Raw genomic sequence first — 20,808 nt, forward strand, 5'->3', positions numbered from 1 at the left:
TGTAGTGATTTGTGTGTATTGGCTGTGGCATGGCAAGGTTGTCAAAGCTTGTTTTTTTCAGTGGTTTGGATAGTACGGTAATTGTAGTTGTCCATTTGACAACTAAATTGTAAAAAAATCAGGTAAATGTACAGCCCTGCAATTTCTTGCTCATGCCAACGCTGGCAGAAATGCTTCCACTAAAGGGAACGCTAGAAACGGTATATTTGGCCTCCTGTTCAACACTGCCAATATTCATACATTACCTCACTAGTGCACCATGGCAACATTCCAAAAAAATATATCTCAAAGCATCTGGTGTTTCCCCCTAATATTCCTTGAAAGCAGCTTCCATTGCTGCTACTGGAGGCAAAGCTAACGGTGCTGCTTTGCGCATCTTTCGCTGGCTTTGGGTCGTGTGCAGGATCTGCGAGTGCACGGAGACGGAGGCGGAGAAGGTGATGCAGCTGCGGAGCGAGCTTCGAGAGAAGGAGATGAAGCTGACGGACATCCGGCTGGAGGCGCTGAGCTCCGCGCACCAGCTGGACCAGCTGCGCGAGTCTATGAACCGCATGCAGGTGCGACCCCCCCCCCCCCCCACCGCCGCCCCCCCCCTTCCCTGCCAGGCCTCGTGGCGGCTCAGCAGGGGAATGGAAAAACCACCACCCGTGAAAACACAACACATTTGGAAGAAAAAGGAAAGAGAACGTTTTAAAAGGGGATACAAAAAAATGTTCACCATTACCGCCTTTTTAATGTGTATTCTGCAAGGGTGGATTTCTTTTTTGTGATATACAGAGCTCATTGTTCAAGGAAGTTGGTGTTTGCATTGCATTTCATTTGCTCTCTAAGTGCATATTTTTCCACCCCTGTCACTCGGAAAGTCCTGCCCCACCCAACGTTATGAACATTTTTATGCCATTACCTTGTGCCACACCTTTTAGCCTAGCATACAATACACCATTCTACTTTACTCTTATTTATGGGGGAGGGGTGTGTTAAAAAATAGGCTGACGTTAATGCACGTATCATTCTTATATTATGTGACATTTATAATCTGTTTTACATTCACATAACTATGTAACTTTGGATTCACAATGTTTACAATCCCGTTTTGGAAGCTAGTATTTAAATAGTGAGTTGTTTATTTCGCTTTGCCAAATATAAGGAAAATGTTGTGTACAGCCACACGGCAGTGTGGATTTTTTTTATATCCACAAGCAAGCACAGAGGACACTTGAATTACTCCCCAGCCATTGTTGGGATACTTATTCGTTTCAAACTGGATTAGTGCAAACTAAAAGGCAAGCGAACCCCTTACATCTGAACTTGTCAGTCACCTGCCAAAAGGTGTAGTTCTTTTTGAATATCAACTCAAATGTATTTATATGCACAAGTAAAGGGGTATGTTGAGTGAATGTCTTATGCCATCTATCTGTTGTTAGCGATTTCGTTCGTTTCTCAATCCGCTTGTCCTCGTGAGGGTCGCGGCGGCAGCATGTTGAGATGGGCGGTCGAGACCTCCCTTTCCCTCGCGACAGACTCTCACTCTTCCTGGGGAATTCCCAGGCGTTCCAAGGCCAGTTGAGCGACATAGTCCCAACAGCGTGTCCTGGGCCGGCCCCGGGGTCTTCGCCCAGTGTTGTGTTAATGAGTAATAAACACAATCTGTGGCATTGCACGGTTTTTGGCTATTCCTGCCAAGTTTCCTTCTTCAAGTATTGTGACAATGACAAAAAACAAAGTACATTTTTAAAAAACGTTTGGTTTTCTACCAATTTCATCACCCATGTCTATCCCTCTTGGGTTTTGTGATCATTATTAAATCATTCAGGTCACAATTTAATCATTAATACTTAATGAAGCACCATGTGCCAAATAGCACCAACGTTAATATTTTATTAGCATTTTGATTGCACTAAGAATTTGGTTTGTGTATAGAATGGTTTTGAAAAAATAGAGATGTATATGTCATTAATAATTGAGTCAGTTTTCTGAAGGTTACTTTTTAATGATAAAAAATATATTGATGAATAGGATGGATCTTGGATGTTATTAACCAAATATGAACAGCTGCTGTCTTGTGGGTCACTTACATGATATATATATAAAAACGACATTTGAACTACACATTTTTCACTATAGCATTATAAATCTTTAGCACTGATTTAAAGTAATGTAATTTCAAATTATAAACAACTCGGTCACATTTGTGGTTACCAATAAACATTGTACACATTGATTGTACATAATACAGGTTTCTTGGGTTAGATCGCGCAAATATAAATGTGTCGTTAAACCCGCTACCACCCGACACAGCCAATTGGTAAGGTTTGTCACGTAAACAGAACGTGCCAATGTATTACTCGGACAGCGCACCGGTGTGTTGGAGAGCAAATCCACAATATTTACAATCCGAGTACGACGTTTCGCCAATAATCATAACTAGCATCATCAAGCGGACAGCCAGATTTGTGGAGAAATCCTCTTGGTCCGTTCCTTAAATAGAGGGATAGATGCGATGACATCACTTGTGAGCCCTTCACGTAAAAGGGGTGGGGGGGTTAATGAATTTATATAAATGACAATGGGTAGCCATTACCGGTTGGGTTATTCACATAGTAATAAACGTGCATTATGCATGCACATAGTAATAAACGTGCATTATGCGTGCAGATTGTTCTTGTTCCTCCTGTCGTTAGTGTGCACTAAAATAGCAGTACCTCTTATTGTCTGCACACAAGTAATCCCTATTGATGTATGGCGACCTGTATAGGCATGCATTTAAACAATGTATTAGTTGATGATTCGCTTCCAAGCTGCACTAAGCTTGTAGATATCCGAACAGTTACAATTATTTTTATTTCTCTAAATTTCCATAGATTCTCTAATTAGTCTTGGTCAGTAGTAACTAGTTTTCCACAGAACTTCAACATTATCAAAAATAAATTGAGTGTCCTTGTTGGCACGCGTGTTCTGCCACAGCCGACAGTTGTATTTGGGAGTATGTTATATTCCTTTGGTGTTATTGTAGTTTCATTCTGATCAAAACTAGGCTGCCCAACATAGCATTTGCCACAAGAGCAATTATTCCGGTACACACCATCTATTGATAGCTTCGGTAATACATTTTTAGTACCAGATATTAGTTTCTGTATTTTATGTATCATGCCAAATCTGACTTGGATGTTTTGTTTTTCCAAATATCTGACTAGTTTTCAGTTACTCCCGCAATATACGGTATTTTAATAGTTTGAATTACTTGGTCAGTTTCAAAAATTGATTGTATATGAAACAAATAATGGTGGTGAAAGAGTTTGGTCCAAAATATAAGCTTGATGATTAGTTGCGACATATTTAATTGTGAAAATATTGCCGTGGCATCCTATATATGCCCTCGTATTTTTGGGCCACCTTCATTTGTGTTTATTTGTGAAACGGGGCAAGTAATTAAACCCAACTTTTTACATTTACAGTCCAACTATACATTGTTTACCTGATGGTTAACAAGGAATACGTTATGTAGGTGATATATGCATTGTGCGAGTGGTAGTGTAGTGGTTAGCGTGCTTCGCTTTGAACCTGGCGACCCAAATTCTATTCCCGCTCACAGCCAACACCAGTGATTATCTGAACCAGGCCTAGGCCTCCCGTATGACGACTCTGAATGGGTCCCGGGTGCGGTGTGTAAACATCACCACTCGGGAGACAAAGGCGGCTGGGCGTGCTGCCGGCCATCTAGCCCCTCATGTGCCATGCCGGTCTTCATGGATGTTCGCTAACAGCACTTGCCCGAAAAGTGTGTTAAAGGCTGTATGTGGGATCTTTAGTCTTTGTACATACGTCACTTGTGGTGTGGTCATAACACATACACAAAGCCCTTTTCTCTTGCTGCCCTTTAAAATCCATTAAATCATTTGAAATTGTATATTTAATATTGACATTTACTATGAGTATACATCTTTATTGAAAAATAACACTGTTTCATTTGTAACCTTTTGGTCCCATTATGAACCATTTTACAGCCATGCCATTGGCATTTTAGCAGCAAAGGAAAATGCTCCTGTAAAGTAAAAAACGTAACTTTGACCTTAAAACTATATTAATTGGTTTGCAAAAGTTACGTTTTCTCATGTGATACCACATAATGCATTAGAAAGCAATTTAACTTTAAAGGCATTGAAAATCAGATTAACACAAAGTTATAATAATATTCCCACTGTGTGATTGCATTGGAAAAGATTTGAGAAAAATGTTATTGCCCTATAATCCAGCACAAGATTGTTCTTAAGCAGATTAAAAATTAAATTACAGAGGACAGCATTGAACAATTTGCAAGCATTTTCAGGTCCCTTTTGCTTCAAATGCACTTTTATAATGAAGTGAAGCTGTGTTGCTTGATTTTACTGTATTTAATTCTTATGTAATTGATTATAACATTCGGATCCTTGACGTGGCTTTTATAATTAAAAAGTGTTTCGGCTTTTCCACCAGTCTTTTCCATAATAATCCTTTTTTTATATAATATTTTTTTTTATGTTTAATGTGTAGTAAACATGTATTTTACATACATTTGTGCTCACAGTAGAATGTTCAATGCTACTTTTCAATAAATAATGTTGCATTATAAAACCCATTGTTATTTTTGGCAATGCCACCAGAGATTAATACTCATGAGAACATGTATTGCCATTGACGTGGATTAAAATCTCTCTTTTCTAATTTTTTCACATTGGAAAGTTTTAACAACAGTACCCATTTCCTTATACCTATACAGTAGTTGAATGCACAAACGCATGATAGTGCGGCACTTAAAATTACACACGACTCTCTCCCAGGTAGCTGCCGTGGGAAATCTCTCTGGGACATTTAACTCCTGGTTTTTTGTCGATTGCATAATCGTGCTCCACTCAGAACAATGCATTTGCATGCAATGCATTTGCATGCAGTGTTCTCCCCCTCTTGTGGGGTCTCCTAGCGATCGAGAGCTTGGGTCGAGGGAGACCGCTGTCACTTGTCCGTCTTGATGCGCAAACTCCAGCAAATTGCGCACTTCAGTTTGGCAGTTGACTTTCGAAGTGGACTGCGACCCTCAAAGAAAAGGCGCCGCGGTCGCTCCCCCCCCACCCCCTCCCGTGATAAACGGATCGAACAAGTCACCTGAGACGCTGGGATGGCAGCAAGAGCAGTTTACGTGAATGCTATCGCAAGAGGTTGCTACACGTTTTGCGCAACAGTCCTCCGCTGTGTGTCATGAATCCTCCCCTCATTGTGAGATGTTTTTCTTCCCATGATACTTGTCGATATTTTTTCATACCCCAGACGTGGCAACTCTACTCCTTTAGTGTGTCGAAAAAGTTGAATCGCCGTCGACGGTTACGTATCAGTGTGACTTAAAAAAAACAAACTACATCACGTTGCACAATGCACGGCAGCGGCAATTGTATTGCACTCACCGCGAGCTTTTACTGTGCGGTGAGAGCAGAGCGAGATCGAGAAGCTCAAGGCAGAGAACGATCGCCTCAAGTCGGACGGGGGCGGCAACTGCAGTCGCGCCCAGTCGCAGCTCTCCATGTCCTCCACGTCCTCGCCACGCCAGTCCGTGGGGCTCTCCCAGCATAGCCTCAACCTGCCCGAGTCCACCAGCCTCGGTACTGCTCTCTCTCAGTCCTGATGAGTCGTTTACCCTTCACGGTTGTCGACGTCTCTGTTCAAGTCACGTGCTTATTATATATTTCTGGGTTAGATCGCGTGAATATGAATGCGCCGTTAAACCCGCCGCCACTCGACGCAGCCAATTCGTAAGGTTTGTCACGTAAACAAAAACGATGTCAAATTCGTTACTCGTTGAGCACACCGGTTGTGTGTTGGAGAGTAAACCCACGACATTTACAATTGGAGACGTTTCGCCGGTAATTACAATCAGCCTCATCAGGCGACATTCTAATGAGGCTGGTTGTAATGACCTCTATTGTGGACACATGGTGGTGTGCACTGAGGAGGTGGGGGAAACTAAATCAGCTCGTGTGCAGTTGCTATCGGTGGATTGTTACCCTGCAGGGCTGTGAGAGATGGTGACGGCTGTGGATTGATCATTGCTGATGGTGTTTATATGAATGTGCATTATTTGTATCTATATTATACTTAATTTGGGCTATAAGGTGAGCAGGATATGGTAGTGTAGCAAGGATTCAATCTCATGTGCAGCTCTTTGAGTGGAATCCATCTCATAATGCAGGGGGTTTCTCTGGGTATGCCACTTGACTCCTGCATGTCAAATAGTCTTTAATGCGATTGGAGCCTTCTGAAAAATACAAATAACACTTCAGTGAAGCTTTAATGGGAAAATTGCGTTTGGAAATTGAACCAAACCAGTGCCATCATCTTACCACCCACCAACTGCGACTCCAACCACCATTACCACACCCCAAACGCTTCAACAACCATCACCAAACTACCCACAAACCAATCATGACCATCGACTGTCACTGCCATCACTTAACCACAAACACAGTACGACTACATCCACTACCGAACCACAACCCAAGACCGACTAACAACCAAACGGGATTATTTTTTATACATGTAATAAAAACGATTATACTCGATCCTACGTGAGCGAAATGTTGACATTTTGGCCATTCATCGTCTAATTATGGTTCTGCTGCCCTCTATTGGTCAGATAGTAAATGTAACTTCATGTGTAGGTTCATTTCTAAGGATTTTTATGCAATGTTTACAACATGTGGCTCCCCATGTGGCATATAGTTTTATTCTGGAGTGTATTAATAATTTTGTAGCATTTTATCTTTTGTACGTAATTTTGTACATTCCCACCAAGTCTATAAAGTCTTCAAATTAACATGAATGCATACAAAATCCTAGAGGCTTAAATAGATGCGTGAGAAATATATGTTTAATACAATGCACAACAGTGATTTCTTTTTACGATTATTGTTTTATCGATGTGCCACCTTTTCAGATATGCTGCTAGATGATGGCAGCGGCGATGGATCTACACGTAAGGACCGTCGCAATGTCAAAATCGTCGTTTCTCTGACCGACCTGCCCAAGCGTAGAGAGGTACAGACCAATCAACAGCTGTAGTACAACACACACACACACCTGCATTTACACGTGCGGCCATTAAGCACTGTGCATCTACATGTGTATACGGTTGTTTCTCCACATCCTGATTCTATTGCCATCTTTTTGCAATTTTTATGAAAAGAAAAAATTGGCGACATGCATCCAATCCAAAATGGATTACAACACCAGCTGCATATGGCATTAGCATGCTGTCAGCCAGACAGTGTGAAAAATAACAGCTTTGCTTGTACGGTTTATTTTGTTGTCCTAATCCCAAGGGTTTTTTTATCTTTGAAGGACTCCAAGATCCAGGAGTACACCATTGGCAGTATTGGTGTCAGCGGGAAGACGAAGTGGGACGTGTTAGACGGAGTCGTACGACGTCTCTTCAAGGTACAGCCGAATGGAAGGGGGTTGGGGAAAGAGGAGAAATATGTCGCAGAGGTTGGGGGGGAGGGGGAGGTTGTGGAAATGTGTACAAACAGAATTGCAATGTGCAAATGCAAACTACAACGGACACAATATCGTTGTTGCTATCACTACTGGCTCCATCCACTCTCCACTATAGTAAAATAGGCAGCCCTTCGCACCTATTACTTCGTTCCATACATCATAGATACAGAAATGAGGTTTCAAATGATTTATTTTTGATGTCTGTCTGCCTGATTTTTTGTTTCTGACGCTTTCCTGCCATGTGTCCATGTACACGTATGTGCACACCCTCTGCTCAGGAGTATATCTTGCGGGTGGATCCACTGACGAACCTCGGCTTGAGCACGGACAGCGTGCTGGGCTACAGCATCGGAGACCTTGTGCGTAGCCGCGAGTCCGACGTGCCCGAGCTGCTGCCCTGCGGTTACCTGGTGGGCGAGAATACCACCATCCGCGTGGCGCTCAAAGGTATGTATAGTGAAACCTTGGATTGCGAGTAACTTCGTCTGCGAGTGTTTTGCAAGACGAGCAAATTTTTTTAATAAATAATAATTTCATACACAAGCGATGTCTTGCAATACGAGCAGTACGTGTACAGTATAACGCTTTGTCTGCCGAGCGTCACGTGATCACAACTGAGCCAATGGTTCTTCTCGCTCTCTCGCTGCGGGATTGTGGGTAATCGTCTCCCATGTTCGGTCTCAGTCGGCGTGCCTCACTCGTATCGTCAACATCCCTGTGAGCGTATACTGTTTACTATAGTACTATAGTGTTGTGACCACGTGTGTGTGCGTAAAGCAATTTTTTTTATTTTGTGTCCAAGTGTAGTGACTGTTCTTTAGTAACTGTACTGCAAGTGAAAGTCATCCTACACAATAACCCTCCTCCTCCTCTCCTCCCTCTCGTCTCCCTCACACCAACCACGATTAAATGTAATTAATAAATTTGATTACTTTATATAAAATTTAAATAATAAAAATATAAAAAGGTATTTTGTATTAATCGTTTTTATATGAATACAGTATTTTTGGGTTGTGGAACGAATCATCTGAGTTTCCATTATTTCTTATGGGGAAATTCGCTTTGATATATGAGTGCTTTGGATTACGAGCACATTTCCGGAACGAATTATGCTCACAATCCAAGGTTTCACTGTATAACTTATTTTGCATCGTACGTAGCCAACTGTGCTAATCGGAGGTGCGGGGGAAGGACAACAAACTTAACCCAAAAAGCAGTTCTAAAGACATGAGTTTTTAATCTAGGTAAAAAAAAAGGTATGATGTACCTTGCGTGAGTCTGCTCTAGATTTCAAAGCTGGTTTAACACACGCCGCACTACAATCCCACGTTCGATTCTTGGCCACGGCTAACCGAGTGATATCTGAACTAGTCGTGGGCTTTTCCTACCTTTACCCAACCCACACTGACCAGCTTGGTGAAGTAAGGTCAAATGACACCCATTACAGGAACAGCATGAGGAGGCCTTTGTTACGTATTACATTTTGAGAACATTCACTGATGCCGCAATGCTTTTCTTTTTGTTCCAAAATCTATTTACACTCACACACATTAATCAATGGCACCGTGTACTTTGCTCTCTCTGTCGCTCGTCAATATGACTTTACAGGTGAATAGAAAAATGAGCCTTCACTGCTCACACTCCAGCACGAAACATCATTTATTCTTGTTAACTTGAGCTCTTACTGAAGCTACTCGTTAACAAGTTACTTCAACACTTCTGGTCTCATACGAATATTTTCTTTCTTGTGTACAATGGCCTAATGAAACATAATTACATGGGGCTGGATGCATTCGGTGTGAGCGATGTCAACGTTTTGTTTGCCCTGCAGGCATGGTGGAGCACAGCCTGGACAGCCTGGTGTTCGAGACGCTAATCCCCAAGGCGACACTGCAGCGCTACGTGTCGCTGCTCATGGAGCACCGGCGCATCATCCTGTCCGGTCCCAGCGGCACGGGCAAGACCTTCCTGGCAAACCGGCTCGCAGAGTTCATCGTGCAGCGCTCGGGGCGTGACGTCACCGACGGCGTTATCGCCACCTTCAACGTCGACCACAAGTCCAGCAAGGTCATTTGCTCGCCGTTTTTTTTTTGGCACTTGAAAAAAAAAAATGCGTGCAGTGTTATTGGGCGTGCAACAGTTAATGAATTTCAAATATTTTCTTACACTCGCGATTACACGCACAATGTATCACGCGTGCAAGATATCGATTACCTCCAATTTAGCACGGCTGGCTACGTATGGCGAGAAAGAAGTTATACATATATACTTTAGATATGTATATATTGTGATGCCTACAGCCACTAAGAGAGGCACTACATTCCCCACAATGTAAACACATGATTCCTGAATTGAATCGCGACCTTGGATTTTGACGGTCCGTCTAATCATGAGAGACAAGTCATCTGCATACCTAAATCACTACTTATGTTCCCCTTTATGCAGGACAGTGTTAAATAAGCATGCATTATAATGTGGAGGAGCAGTGGCGTCGCGCTGTATATGCACTCTGCTCTGAACTGGGCATCCTGGGGTCAATTCTAGATTTAAAGCTTTCGTGACTGCTAGGATCCATACTCTGGTTCTATTGGGTAAAGTCACGTAGGTAAAAAATACGTGACTTTACCCAATAGAACAAAAAGAGTATGGATCCTGGGGTCAATGGCTGGCCACGGCCTTACGGCCAACATCAGTGGCACACAGTGTCTGAATTGGTATGAGCTCCCCCCAAATTGCCAACCCCAAACTGACAAGTGTCGTGAAGTATGCCCAAACGACCCCCATGACCGACACAAGAAGTTCAACCATACATACATACATACATCGATCCTGTTAGAAGTGAATTTCTGCCACTATCACTGACAAGAGACGCACGTGGCGGACAGGAGTTGCGGCAATACCTCTTAAACTTGGCGGACCAATGCAACAGCGAGAGCAACGCAGCCGACATGCCGCTGGTGATTATCCTCGACAACCTGCACCACATCGGCTCGCTGGGCGACATCTTCAACGGCTTCCTCAACTGCAAGTACCAGAAATGGTCAGTAGCGCAAACCCGCAATTAATGTCACATTGCACGCAGTGCTTGCATAAAAAAAAAATCCATCGTTGTACTCTTAATTGTATGCTCCCATGCCCACGCTCACCGCCTACCAACAGCCTGCACAAATCAGCGTGGTAAAGTTTGGTTGAATATCCCCCATGGTGTGGGGAGGCCCTCATCGAGCAATAGATTTGCAAAAGGGGGTTTTACATGCACGAACATGTGTTAACAGTTCAAACATTGTTAACTATGATTTATAATTGCAGTGCAAAGTCACGGATGATCTTGTTTGGTCTAATGCGACAATACTGCAGCTTTTACTGCGTGAGATTCAGTTATAGTGTTAAGGATGAGGCTCTAAGGCTTTACTATTACGTTTAAACAGCACTTTAATGTCGCAGCGTTTAATATGATTGTTGTTGCTGAATCACATTGCAGCCCTTACATCATCGGCACCATGAACCAAGCCACGACGTCAACGCCAAACCTACAGCTCCATCACAACTTCAGGTGATGGGGGAGATGTTATAAGACGAGCACATGCACTTGAGAAATGTATGAGAAAACAAATCTGAGTGCAACAATGCTTGTCAAAAATCAGCATTGTTATTCAATTTAATGGAGGGGAAACGATCATAACTGCAAGTAATTGTAGACGTTACAATTTTTGTTTATGATTCTGGAAACAAGGGTGTATAGATTTGTATTAACGGTGGCCCTGGAAGAGCATGTGTATATTTCATTAGTTTGAAAGTTGAGAAAATGTTGAAAGCAATTCGGTTACCTGTGATCAAATCACGCTGAATGCACCCAATATTGTATCTCAGAAGTTAAGTAGGTCTCAGCCTGGCTAGAGCTTGGATGGGAGATTCCTAGTGCATACCAGGTGCTGTATGCATGAGGCTACAGGCTAAGTGACCAGAAGATGACTGTATAGATTCAATGTATTGTGCCTATATGTGCAGAGCTCTGATGTTATCTCCTCATATGGGTGGGGTTTTTCGAGGTATCCTAATTTCTGTCACATGCGACCGACTCCTTAATAGTATTGGCCAAACATCCCAATACAGGAGTGAGGTGTTCTGGAATAAAGAAAATAATCATGATTAACCCTGTCCCGTTCCGCTCACGTCCATGTACGTCATCCGTTTTTCCTCCGATTCTTTTATGATGACGTACGTGTGCATCATCAAAACGAAACTGGAAGTAAAGCTAAAATAAAATAACTTCATCGGTACGGAGGCTCCCACAAGGCCTTGCGGAAGGGCGTATCATAGAGTGCGGTCGTGTCCTTACAATTCTCTGCGGTGAGTCCAATGTCTTTAAAAGCAATGGCGCTATGCCTCTCTAAACAAAATCAATGCTGAGCTGCTTGCGGGTTCAGATATTCAGAGGTCAACGGGACCCCACCCTGCAACTTGCATGTCTCGTATCGAGAAAGGGTTAATTGGCATTGTTCTTTCGAACATGCAGCGAGTTCCTAAAATGTGCCAATGACCCGGCAACACACTAACTGCTGCCCTCCTTCTCTTGTTAGGTGGGTGCTGTGTGCCAACCATGTGGAGCCTGTCAACGGGTTCCTGGGACGTTTCCTGCGCAGAAAGCTCATAGAGACAGAGATACAGAGCAGCTCTCGGAATAATGACCTCATCCGCATCATGGACTGGATGCCCAAGGTGTGGCAGCATCTCAATCGCTTCCTGGAGGCCCACAGCTCTTCCGACGTCACCATCGGTGAGACCACAAGCCTAACATGTTTTCACTCTTTCGTTTTAAAAGTCTAATTTATATTTGCAGCCGATTGCATTACAATCTGTGCTAATTAAATGGAAATGGCCTCGCGATGATTATGATTGTGGTGGAAGCGGTTAAAGTGACTTTCAGTGCAGTGAAACGGCTTGCCACTTGTTGCAGAGGTTCACGGTTCGAAGCCAGCCACCTCTTTGATACATACTGCATGGGTGTTGTTAACCTTTGGTACACAGCATCTGCTTCACGATGGACATCAAACACCCCGCAATGTTATTTGAAAATGAGTAGGACGTGTGCTGGTGATGCGGTCCAAATTTTCCCCACGTTTTAAAATTGGTCATAAATCATCAGATTGGGTAGAGCCACATAGCAACATTGCCCACAGCTATGAAACTACAACAGACGATACGTGTACGTAAAACACAATGCCTTGGTGATAGCCTTTCACAATGAGAATAGTGTAAATACTAAATCTACTCATGGTTTGATTGTTATGTTGTGTCCATGGTTATGCAGGTCCTCGGCTCTTTCTGTCCTGTCCGATGGATGTGGGCGGCTCACGAGTCTGGTTCACCGACCTGTGGAACTACTCTATCATCCCTTATGTTCTTGAGGCTGTTCGTGAAGGCTTACAGGCAAGTCTCTTACCAATGGTACACATCAGGGATAAATAAACTTTAATTAATACATTAATTTATGTTGTAAATGTGTATTTGGTATTTTTAAAACACACATGGAGCACATAAAACACCAAATGAGATTCGTGTACAGCATTCATGTTGGTCATGTTAGTTGTTGCAAATAATGTTTCTCATTAATAAGAAACTTTATTTGGAGGAAAATCCAATTAGTTTCCAATAATTATTGCCTGTGACTCTCATTAATAAGTAAGCTAGGTTGCTGGTGACCCACATAATTTTCGAGTTCCACACCAATTTTCTATAAAAGTCACGATTGGCAGACAGGGATGAATTTAGAGGAGTGTTCAACGTGGCCGCCCGTCCCTGCCTCACAGTTGTATGGACGGCGCTCGGCTTGGGAGGACCCTGCCAAGTGGGTGATGGAGACGTATCCATGGGCGTCGACCCCACTGCAGCATGACTGGCCTACGCTGCTCCAGCTGAGGCCTGAAGACGTGGGCTTTGACGGTTACACATCGGCACGGGAGGGCAGCACCTCCAAGCCAGCTCCGCCCAGTGATGTGGAGGGCGACCCGCTGGTAAGTTATGGGTATTGCAGTACCGTGCCATATTATACAACAAAAGTTAAGTGCGTCTTAAAATTTGGTAGGTGTGTGTGATCAGATCTGTATAACTTAATTGACACCGGGCAAACATTTAGGGGTATGTCTTAATTTCATTTAGGGGTATGTCTTAATTTCAGAAGCAATCTTATAATCTGGAGAATACGGCAATTGACCTACAGTTAGCATTGTATATTTATATATTAGTACACATAACTAGTGTAATAGGGATGGAATTGTTCTGACCCAGGTTTGATGGTTGAACTTGAACGGTGTGTGAACAGTGGGGTGCTGTAGCACTTGAGAATAATGAGGATGATGATGATGATGAAGTTGAGGATAATGGTAACAATGCTGAGCAGGATAACAATGACAGTGATGGCAAGGATAACGGTGATAATTACGATACCAAGGATAATGATGTATGTTGAACTTCTTTCGCACCGCACGTAGCCAACCGTGATAATCGGAGGTGATGTTTATGCTAGCGCAAACCTGTAAAGGGCCCATCTGTTGCATTAGGCATTCATGTTGTGTTGTAATTGGAGGTAGTTCACAGCCAATGAGAGTGCCGTGCTGGAAGTAATATTGGCCAACGCCAAATTGTGCAAAGTTCTACAATCAGGAGACACCCAAGAGAAGCGTGCGGGGTTGTCCAATCGGTAGAGCTCTGGTCCCCAAACGTTCCAGAAAGAATCCTCGATTCAGCAGAGACCGACCCATAGAGACTATGGCTGGAGGCCTGGGGGGATTGGGGTATAAAAGCCGCTGTCGCAAAACACTCCGGATCACCATATGAAGAAATCTCATCTGATTGTGTTTCCTGGGATTATACTAAAGATCGCAGTCCAAGCCACCGGTCGCTATGCATGCCTTTAATCCAGCACTGTGGAGGTGAGCGTTAGGTGGATCACACAAACGTTGTGAACCTTCCTTCCTGTGGGCGTCGAGGTGCTATGCCCTGGCTTGCCAGGAGAAGGCAGAACAACAAGTGGACTAATCGCCATCTCGTTCCATCCGTATGGAGGGGGTTGCTTCCTTGCAGGCATGGGTTTTCTCCCGAGTGCTCCGGTTACCTACAACTTGTATACTCTGATTGATTGGCTGAAATAATCTTAACATAAACACCCACTGCAGGACCCACCTGAAAAAAAGAGTCGTGTGTCAGTGTGGCTTTCCTGAATATAGGTAAAATCATAATTATTATAATAGTAAATACTGCAGGGAAGCATAGATGAGTTACAGAGCAAAGCGAGTTTCATAAAGTGCAAAGGGAAAACAAGCTGTGGAATATACTTTGTGAAGCTAACGTATACAGTCCAGCGTAGGTAGTTGTTTATTTGTTAAGTCTGTATATGAGTATACATATCAGTGAGTTGTTTATATTTGATAGCTGTACGGTGTACGAAAGTGTTTGATTATAAGTTGGCAACATATGGTAACCAGGTATCGTACCAATAAATGGTTCAGGCACCCCCCCCCCCGACCCCTTTCAATGATTAGTCATAATTCAGGGTGTCAGTTTTATTCCAGAATCAATTATCACATTGCGGCGAATGGTAACGGTTCTATAAGCTGCACGCTTAAAGTGACCCGATCATATACAATTGAGGGCAGCACAGAAAAATCCATTATTATACTGTACTTCTAAGCTCTGTCTGTGCTTCCCCACCTTCAATTCACACTGACTAGCATGGAATAATATTGTAGTCAGTACAGTTAGGTGGAGGCTCATCTTGCAATGGTTTTGACAAAAAGGCTGTGCGTGCACAAATACTGCTTTGTATGAATGTCATCTACCACTCTGCATTTTCTCTAATTGTTCTCTGCCCCCCGTTTCCCTAACTAGATGAACATGCTCATGAGACTACAAGAGGCAGCAAACTACTCAAGCCCCCAGAGCTGTGACAGCGACTCTAACAGCACCAGCCACCACGAGGACATCCTTGACTCCTCGTTTGAGTCCACGCTGTGACCCAAGCATCATCCACGCGAGAGTCATGTGCTTCCGACAAGTGGCATGCACCAGCCTCCACAAGAGGCCGCTTTTGAAGATGTTGCAGTCAAGTGTGTAGTAATACATGGAGGTGATGGAGATATTAGGATGATCAAAGCACCATGGAATCGTCATAATCTGCTGAATATGGAGAAAATGTCCAGAATTTTGAACATTCGTTGGAGATATTCTATGCCTCCATTTGGGAGCTGCATTTATGGGAAAGGTCCTTCGCGTTACGAAAATGCACAGAAATGCTACTTGGCATGAAAAAAAAACAATTTTCACTCGAAATCATGTACACATGCCAATACACAAACACAAGACACCACTTGTGGTACAATGGAAACGCCTCTGAAAACCCCTGGGTCCCCGTATTCAGTGCCGCCAGCAATTTATTGATATTCCCGAGGCATAAGGCACTCGTTCAAGCACGGAGCGACTTGTGTCCTGCAGAGAGATTGCATTTGCAATGCATCAAGACAATTTTGTGTAGTCACATCACTGGATGACAGTTGAATCAGAACTGCGTTTAAAGTCAAAGAAAATTACTTGTCGATCGACAAAGACAATGTTTTTAGCCTTTCATCAGTTGTTATGTTGATGGTATTCCTTGTGGAAACTGTGTATTGCAATAAAAGGACAAAATACAAATGACGAGAATCTGATTTAAAAAAAAAATAGTATTTCGGCAAAACCTTAACTTGAATCTGCCGATTGATAACAAATCTAAGACTTTACCTATGCAGGAACTGGTTTGTGCTGCTCATGGATCATTAACACTGCTTGCTGAGAGTCTCAAGAAAGGCTTGTGAAGCCAACAAATTATTTTGTTTTTTTTCTGTCGACAAAGCTGGATATATTTTGCACATGTCTGCAATGACATGCTCGTGGAAGTGTAAGACACGGTGCTACGCCATCCTTGTCCGTACGATTACTTGGCAGAATATGTTTTTGCCAAATTCCACACGTTTGCCAGGCCTAAGCACAAAATAGTGTTGTCCTCAAAATGAGTGCCAGCATTTGGTTCTGATGCCTGTGCAACAGGTCAGTGCTTTGTCTTCAACAAAATATACAAAGAAGTGAAGTCAGAGGACACTTTTTACAGGTGATAGAATAAATACCTGAAAGTATCTCAATATCAGAAATGTGTTCTCTGCATTACCAAGAGAAGTTTATGCTGTTGCCACAGTGTTTTATAAGATGTGATTTTTTTCTATTACTTTACTTCATCAAGGATGTTATTGTAACAATAATTTATGTTGGTGCTGACACACAATGCCTTACTCTTGCATAAGAATTGGTCAGATCTTACCATGGTACCTAACTTTTCACATACAGTTGATCGGCACAGAAAGCTTGCCCGTGTTTGATCAACAACTGCTTAGAGTGATGGAATTTCCAGCCTTCTATTTTGTTATGTTTTGTAAATAAACTATAGCCTTTTGTTGTTTTTTTTTAATTCACGGAATATCCATAAAGCAGACAAGTGAAAATGTTGTGACTACTAAGGCTGTTTCAAAATTACATCAAACAGTTGCTGTCCACCCCACTTGCAAATTTCAGCTACTATATAAAATGTTATGCTTTGTTTAAATGCTGCTGGCAACAAGGTGTATTACTTTTCAAAATGGCTTTATGTTCTGAACAAATGTTAAAATGTGAAGCATCTTGGTTCTTTAGTGAGAGCACTATGCTTTTATGCAATTAATTAGCTGAAAGATTACTATATCAACATTGAGTGCCCTTAAAAAAGGTATTTTCAGGAAATGTGTCTGCTAAATGAAAGAGTTGTTTAATCCCTTTAAAATTGGGACATTTAAAAACAAGCACAATAGAAAAGTACAAAGTATCCTTAAATCGCTTTCTTGACACATTTTGTTTGAATAAATTCCGAGAGCTGAACTCTTAAATGTACACAAATTTAAACAATTTTCGTAAAAGTGCACAACATTGCAGTATCATTAACGCAGTAACTATTAATGGTTACGATATTTTGATGGGAAATGTTTGTTACGTATTACAGTTTACCATGTTGTATAGCACACAGCCTTGCTTTGAAGTCACATGTTCAACTGGATATCTCCAAATCTTAATGCGGAAAAGAACAATTGTTGACGTCAGACAGCAACGGGGGAGTGCATGTTGTGGCATGCATGTAAATTGTAGGCTAATGCTTGGGGCTATGCTGAGTGCTGATGCAAAAAAAACTACTTTAATTATATTTTACATGTTTTAACTTGACAAGCACACACCGCAGTACATTTGATTGAACTCCGAGTTATGTAATTGGAAGACGTAAACTATCCATTTCCTGAATGGCAATCGACATTATGTAAAAAAAAGCTTTTTTTGCATCTCTGATACGTTTTCCGATTAGAAAAGGGGCCGTCCATAAATGACGTCACGCGCCTGGGGGGGGGGGTGACGGGGGGGGTTTGATAAATGTGACGTCACATCAAAATGCGCAACTTTAAATAAATATAGACAACACGTTCTACTTAATTAAATAGACTTTTTGATAAATCTTTTTCTCCTACAACATCAGAGTGCAGCGCCACATTAAATACGCACTACAATGACAATAGTTTAAAGCGATTTGAAGCATCTTGGTTCTTTCGCAAAAGTCACGTAGAATATTTTGTTTTATTGTTTTATTCTCATTAAAGGTGACTTTACCGAAAGAACCAAGAAGATGAATCCTTGCAGTCACGAAAGCTTTAAATCGATTTGAAGCATGTTTTATTTTTTTTTGGGGGGGGGCGCAGAGCTTTGTGACGTCATATTTGAGGGGGGTCTGACTTTGTGACGCCGCCGTGTGACGAGGGGGGGGGGGTCAAAATCGTCCGAAATCACGTGAGGTCATTTGTGGACGGCCCCAAAGTAGAATTGCCAACTACACAACCTGTTATTCATAAGATACATTATAGTGTATATCTTATGGCCACTGATATTGCTTTCATTGCAGTATGATTGTATTTATTGATGTCATCAATGTTCAATACAGTGTTAAGCCACTCATATTTTTTCATTGAAGTTGTGAAAACATACTATGCAAAGACCACGCCATTGTTAATGCATATAGTATACATTTTATTTTAAGCCAAATTGAAGCCAAATTGTTGAACCTGCCATTTGAACAAACAATACCATGATATTTTTTGCGGTAAAGTATATTTTTGAAACCACATCTTCTGATAGTTTATGTAAAGTTTGGATAAATTAAAGCTTATATTGTTTGGACTCTGCTGATTGTCAGTGTTTACGGAACCTTGAGTTTTGTGCTTAAGGCTGAAACCCATGTTGTGTTGTTATGCCGTGTGAAAACCTGTGAATGTGGTGATGGTTGCAAATGTGTGAATTTGTGGGCGAAAAAAAACCCTTGCTTTATTCTCCTGTAAATTTTGCCATGTACTGTATTGTAACATAAAACCAGCTGTAAATAGGGGTGAATAGCGATAACATTTTGAAAGGTTTTATAGGCATTTTTGTAAGCGCTAGGGAGATAATCGGTATTTTGTGTAAGAAACAAATCTTTTTTTTTCCTTGTTGCCGGTCATTGTGGAGGTGTTCTGTACTTGGAAATTTCAACAACTCTGGGGGGGGGGGGGGGTGGGAAAAACGATGGACATAATATACCTGTCGTAAATTATTCCGTGTTAAAAAAATTAAATGCTATTTATTAATAATCTTGTGAGTTGTGACTTTCATTAAGGTGCATGCACCGATTGTTATGACTTTACCACATTGTGCAATGGACTGAAGGTTTACACAGGACAGTGAAACACCTTATCTACGGTCAAGGTGGGTACAATGTTCATGGAGATACAAATCCGCTGGTGAGCGGCATCATAATCCCATTACAATATCCGCGATAAAGAAATATAGGGTAATCCTGCCACGGAAACCCCCCTTATCTGTGAAAATGGAGAATGGATGTCTCCAACGATACGTTTGCACGAATTGATTCAGGACCTCAGATTCTGAGATGAGAGGAGTTATTACAGTCTACGCGGAAGTCTAGCTATTTAAAAACAGAGCAATCCTGGTAAGATTGTCTTTGCAATAAGTTTTGTAAATTGCCTATATTAGAGTTTACGGTCAATTACTGTATATTGTGGGCGAGTCACTTTGTGCACCGTACAGCCTGTAATCAACTGCTGGATAAAGGTCTCCCCGCAACTTGTGAGCCATGGGGGATACTGTATTTTACCCAACCTCAACCACGCTGGTCAATACAGATTAGCACGGTTAGCAACGTAGGTTGCGAACTAAGTTCAACATACGGTGCATACACTCAACGTTGCGTGACTGAAAGGGGATGGGTGGAATTTACCCGTTTCTTTTCCACCCGGGATTGCATTTTGAGTTATTTAAAATACTTGGAAATTACGATGTCGGGTACGCTGAGTCTGGTTAGTACATACTCGTTACCGGTGTTGGCTTTGAGCGGAAATCTAACTCGGAAGACGGATTTGTAGTGCGGTGCGCTAACCAATACACCACCGCTCCCCACACAATAACATACACAGTGACGTTTTCAGTTTTATTTATTAGGTAATAACCCTGTGAGCCATGCGGCTCTTGACTCGGGTGCAACCGCAACAAACAAAAACATGAACAAGAAATATCTTAAAGTGATTTGAAGCTTTCGTGACTGCAGTAATCCATAGTCTTTGGTTCTTTCGGTAAAGTCACGTAGTAAGAAATAAAATAAAACAAATCACGACGTTTCGATTGCAACACAAGCAATCTTCATCAGGTGTGACAACCACAGCAAGAAAAAATAAAGATTGTTTGTGTGGCAATCGAAACGTCGTGATTTATTTTATTTTATTTCCAACTACGTGACTTTACCGAAAGAACCAAATAGTATCTTAAAGTGACTGCACGCAACAGAAAAATCCAGGAAAAAACAGCAAAGTCTTCCAGAAAAAAAACCCCACCGTATTTCAACGCTGTGTGCAAAAAAAAATCCCAGTGGGATGCAAGTCAAACAATAACAGCCATAAGTCGATTTAGATTAAAGTTTATCAGGCTAACTCTGTACTACAACAAACAAACATGAAGTATAGACATGCACACGCCGGGCACACAGACGACACAAACGTCCATGTGGTTGGTACACGTGGCGTTTGGGGACGAGAGCCTTCATCGTCAGCAGATTGTCGGTGATATCGTCACCCTGGTATGCACGGGTTCCCCGCGTACGCTGCAGTGACGAACCTCGCACTATATATAGACACTCAACTC

The 20,808-nt window shown here is 42.2% G+C and overlaps 1 protein-coding gene across 22 annotated transcripts in view; it reads left to right on the forward strand.

Moving 5' to 3' along the window:
• Window positions 1–18,798, forward strand: part of LOC116939958 (neuron navigator 2) — a 271,136-nt gene extending 252,338 nt beyond the window's left edge. For all 22 annotated transcript variants that reach the window (XM_076065371.1, XM_076065356.1, XM_076065361.1 and 19 more), the window contains 12 exons: window positions 404–557; window positions 5,465–5,630; window positions 6,962–7,062; window positions 7,366–7,461; window positions 7,800–7,968; window positions 9,353–9,588; window positions 10,407–10,561; window positions 11,003–11,074; window positions 12,102–12,298; window positions 12,833–12,951; window positions 13,332–13,535; window positions 15,409–18,798. In XM_076065371.1, the coding sequence (XP_075921486.1) occupies window positions 404–557; window positions 5,465–5,630; window positions 6,962–7,062; window positions 7,366–7,461; window positions 7,800–7,968; window positions 9,353–9,588; window positions 10,407–10,561; window positions 11,003–11,074; window positions 12,102–12,298; window positions 12,833–12,951; window positions 13,332–13,535; window positions 15,409–15,534 (1,795 nt within the window). In that variant the 3' untranslated portion in view covers window positions 15,535–18,798. The remainder of the gene's footprint in view (window positions 1–403; window positions 558–5,464; window positions 5,631–6,961; window positions 7,063–7,365; window positions 7,462–7,799; window positions 7,969–9,352; window positions 9,589–10,406; window positions 10,562–11,002; window positions 11,075–12,101; window positions 12,299–12,832; window positions 12,952–13,331; window positions 13,536–15,408) is intronic.
• Window positions 18,799–20,808: the final 2,010 nt, after the last annotated feature.

Source organism: Petromyzon marinus, chromosome 7 (assembly GCF_048934315.1).
Source record: "Petromyzon marinus isolate PM22_M1 ecotype Great Lakes invasive population chromosome 7, UKy_Petmar_22M1.pri1.0, whole genome shotgun sequence".
Classification (NCBI taxonomy): Eukaryota; Metazoa; Chordata; class Hyperoartia; order Petromyzontiformes; family Petromyzontidae; genus Petromyzon; species Petromyzon marinus.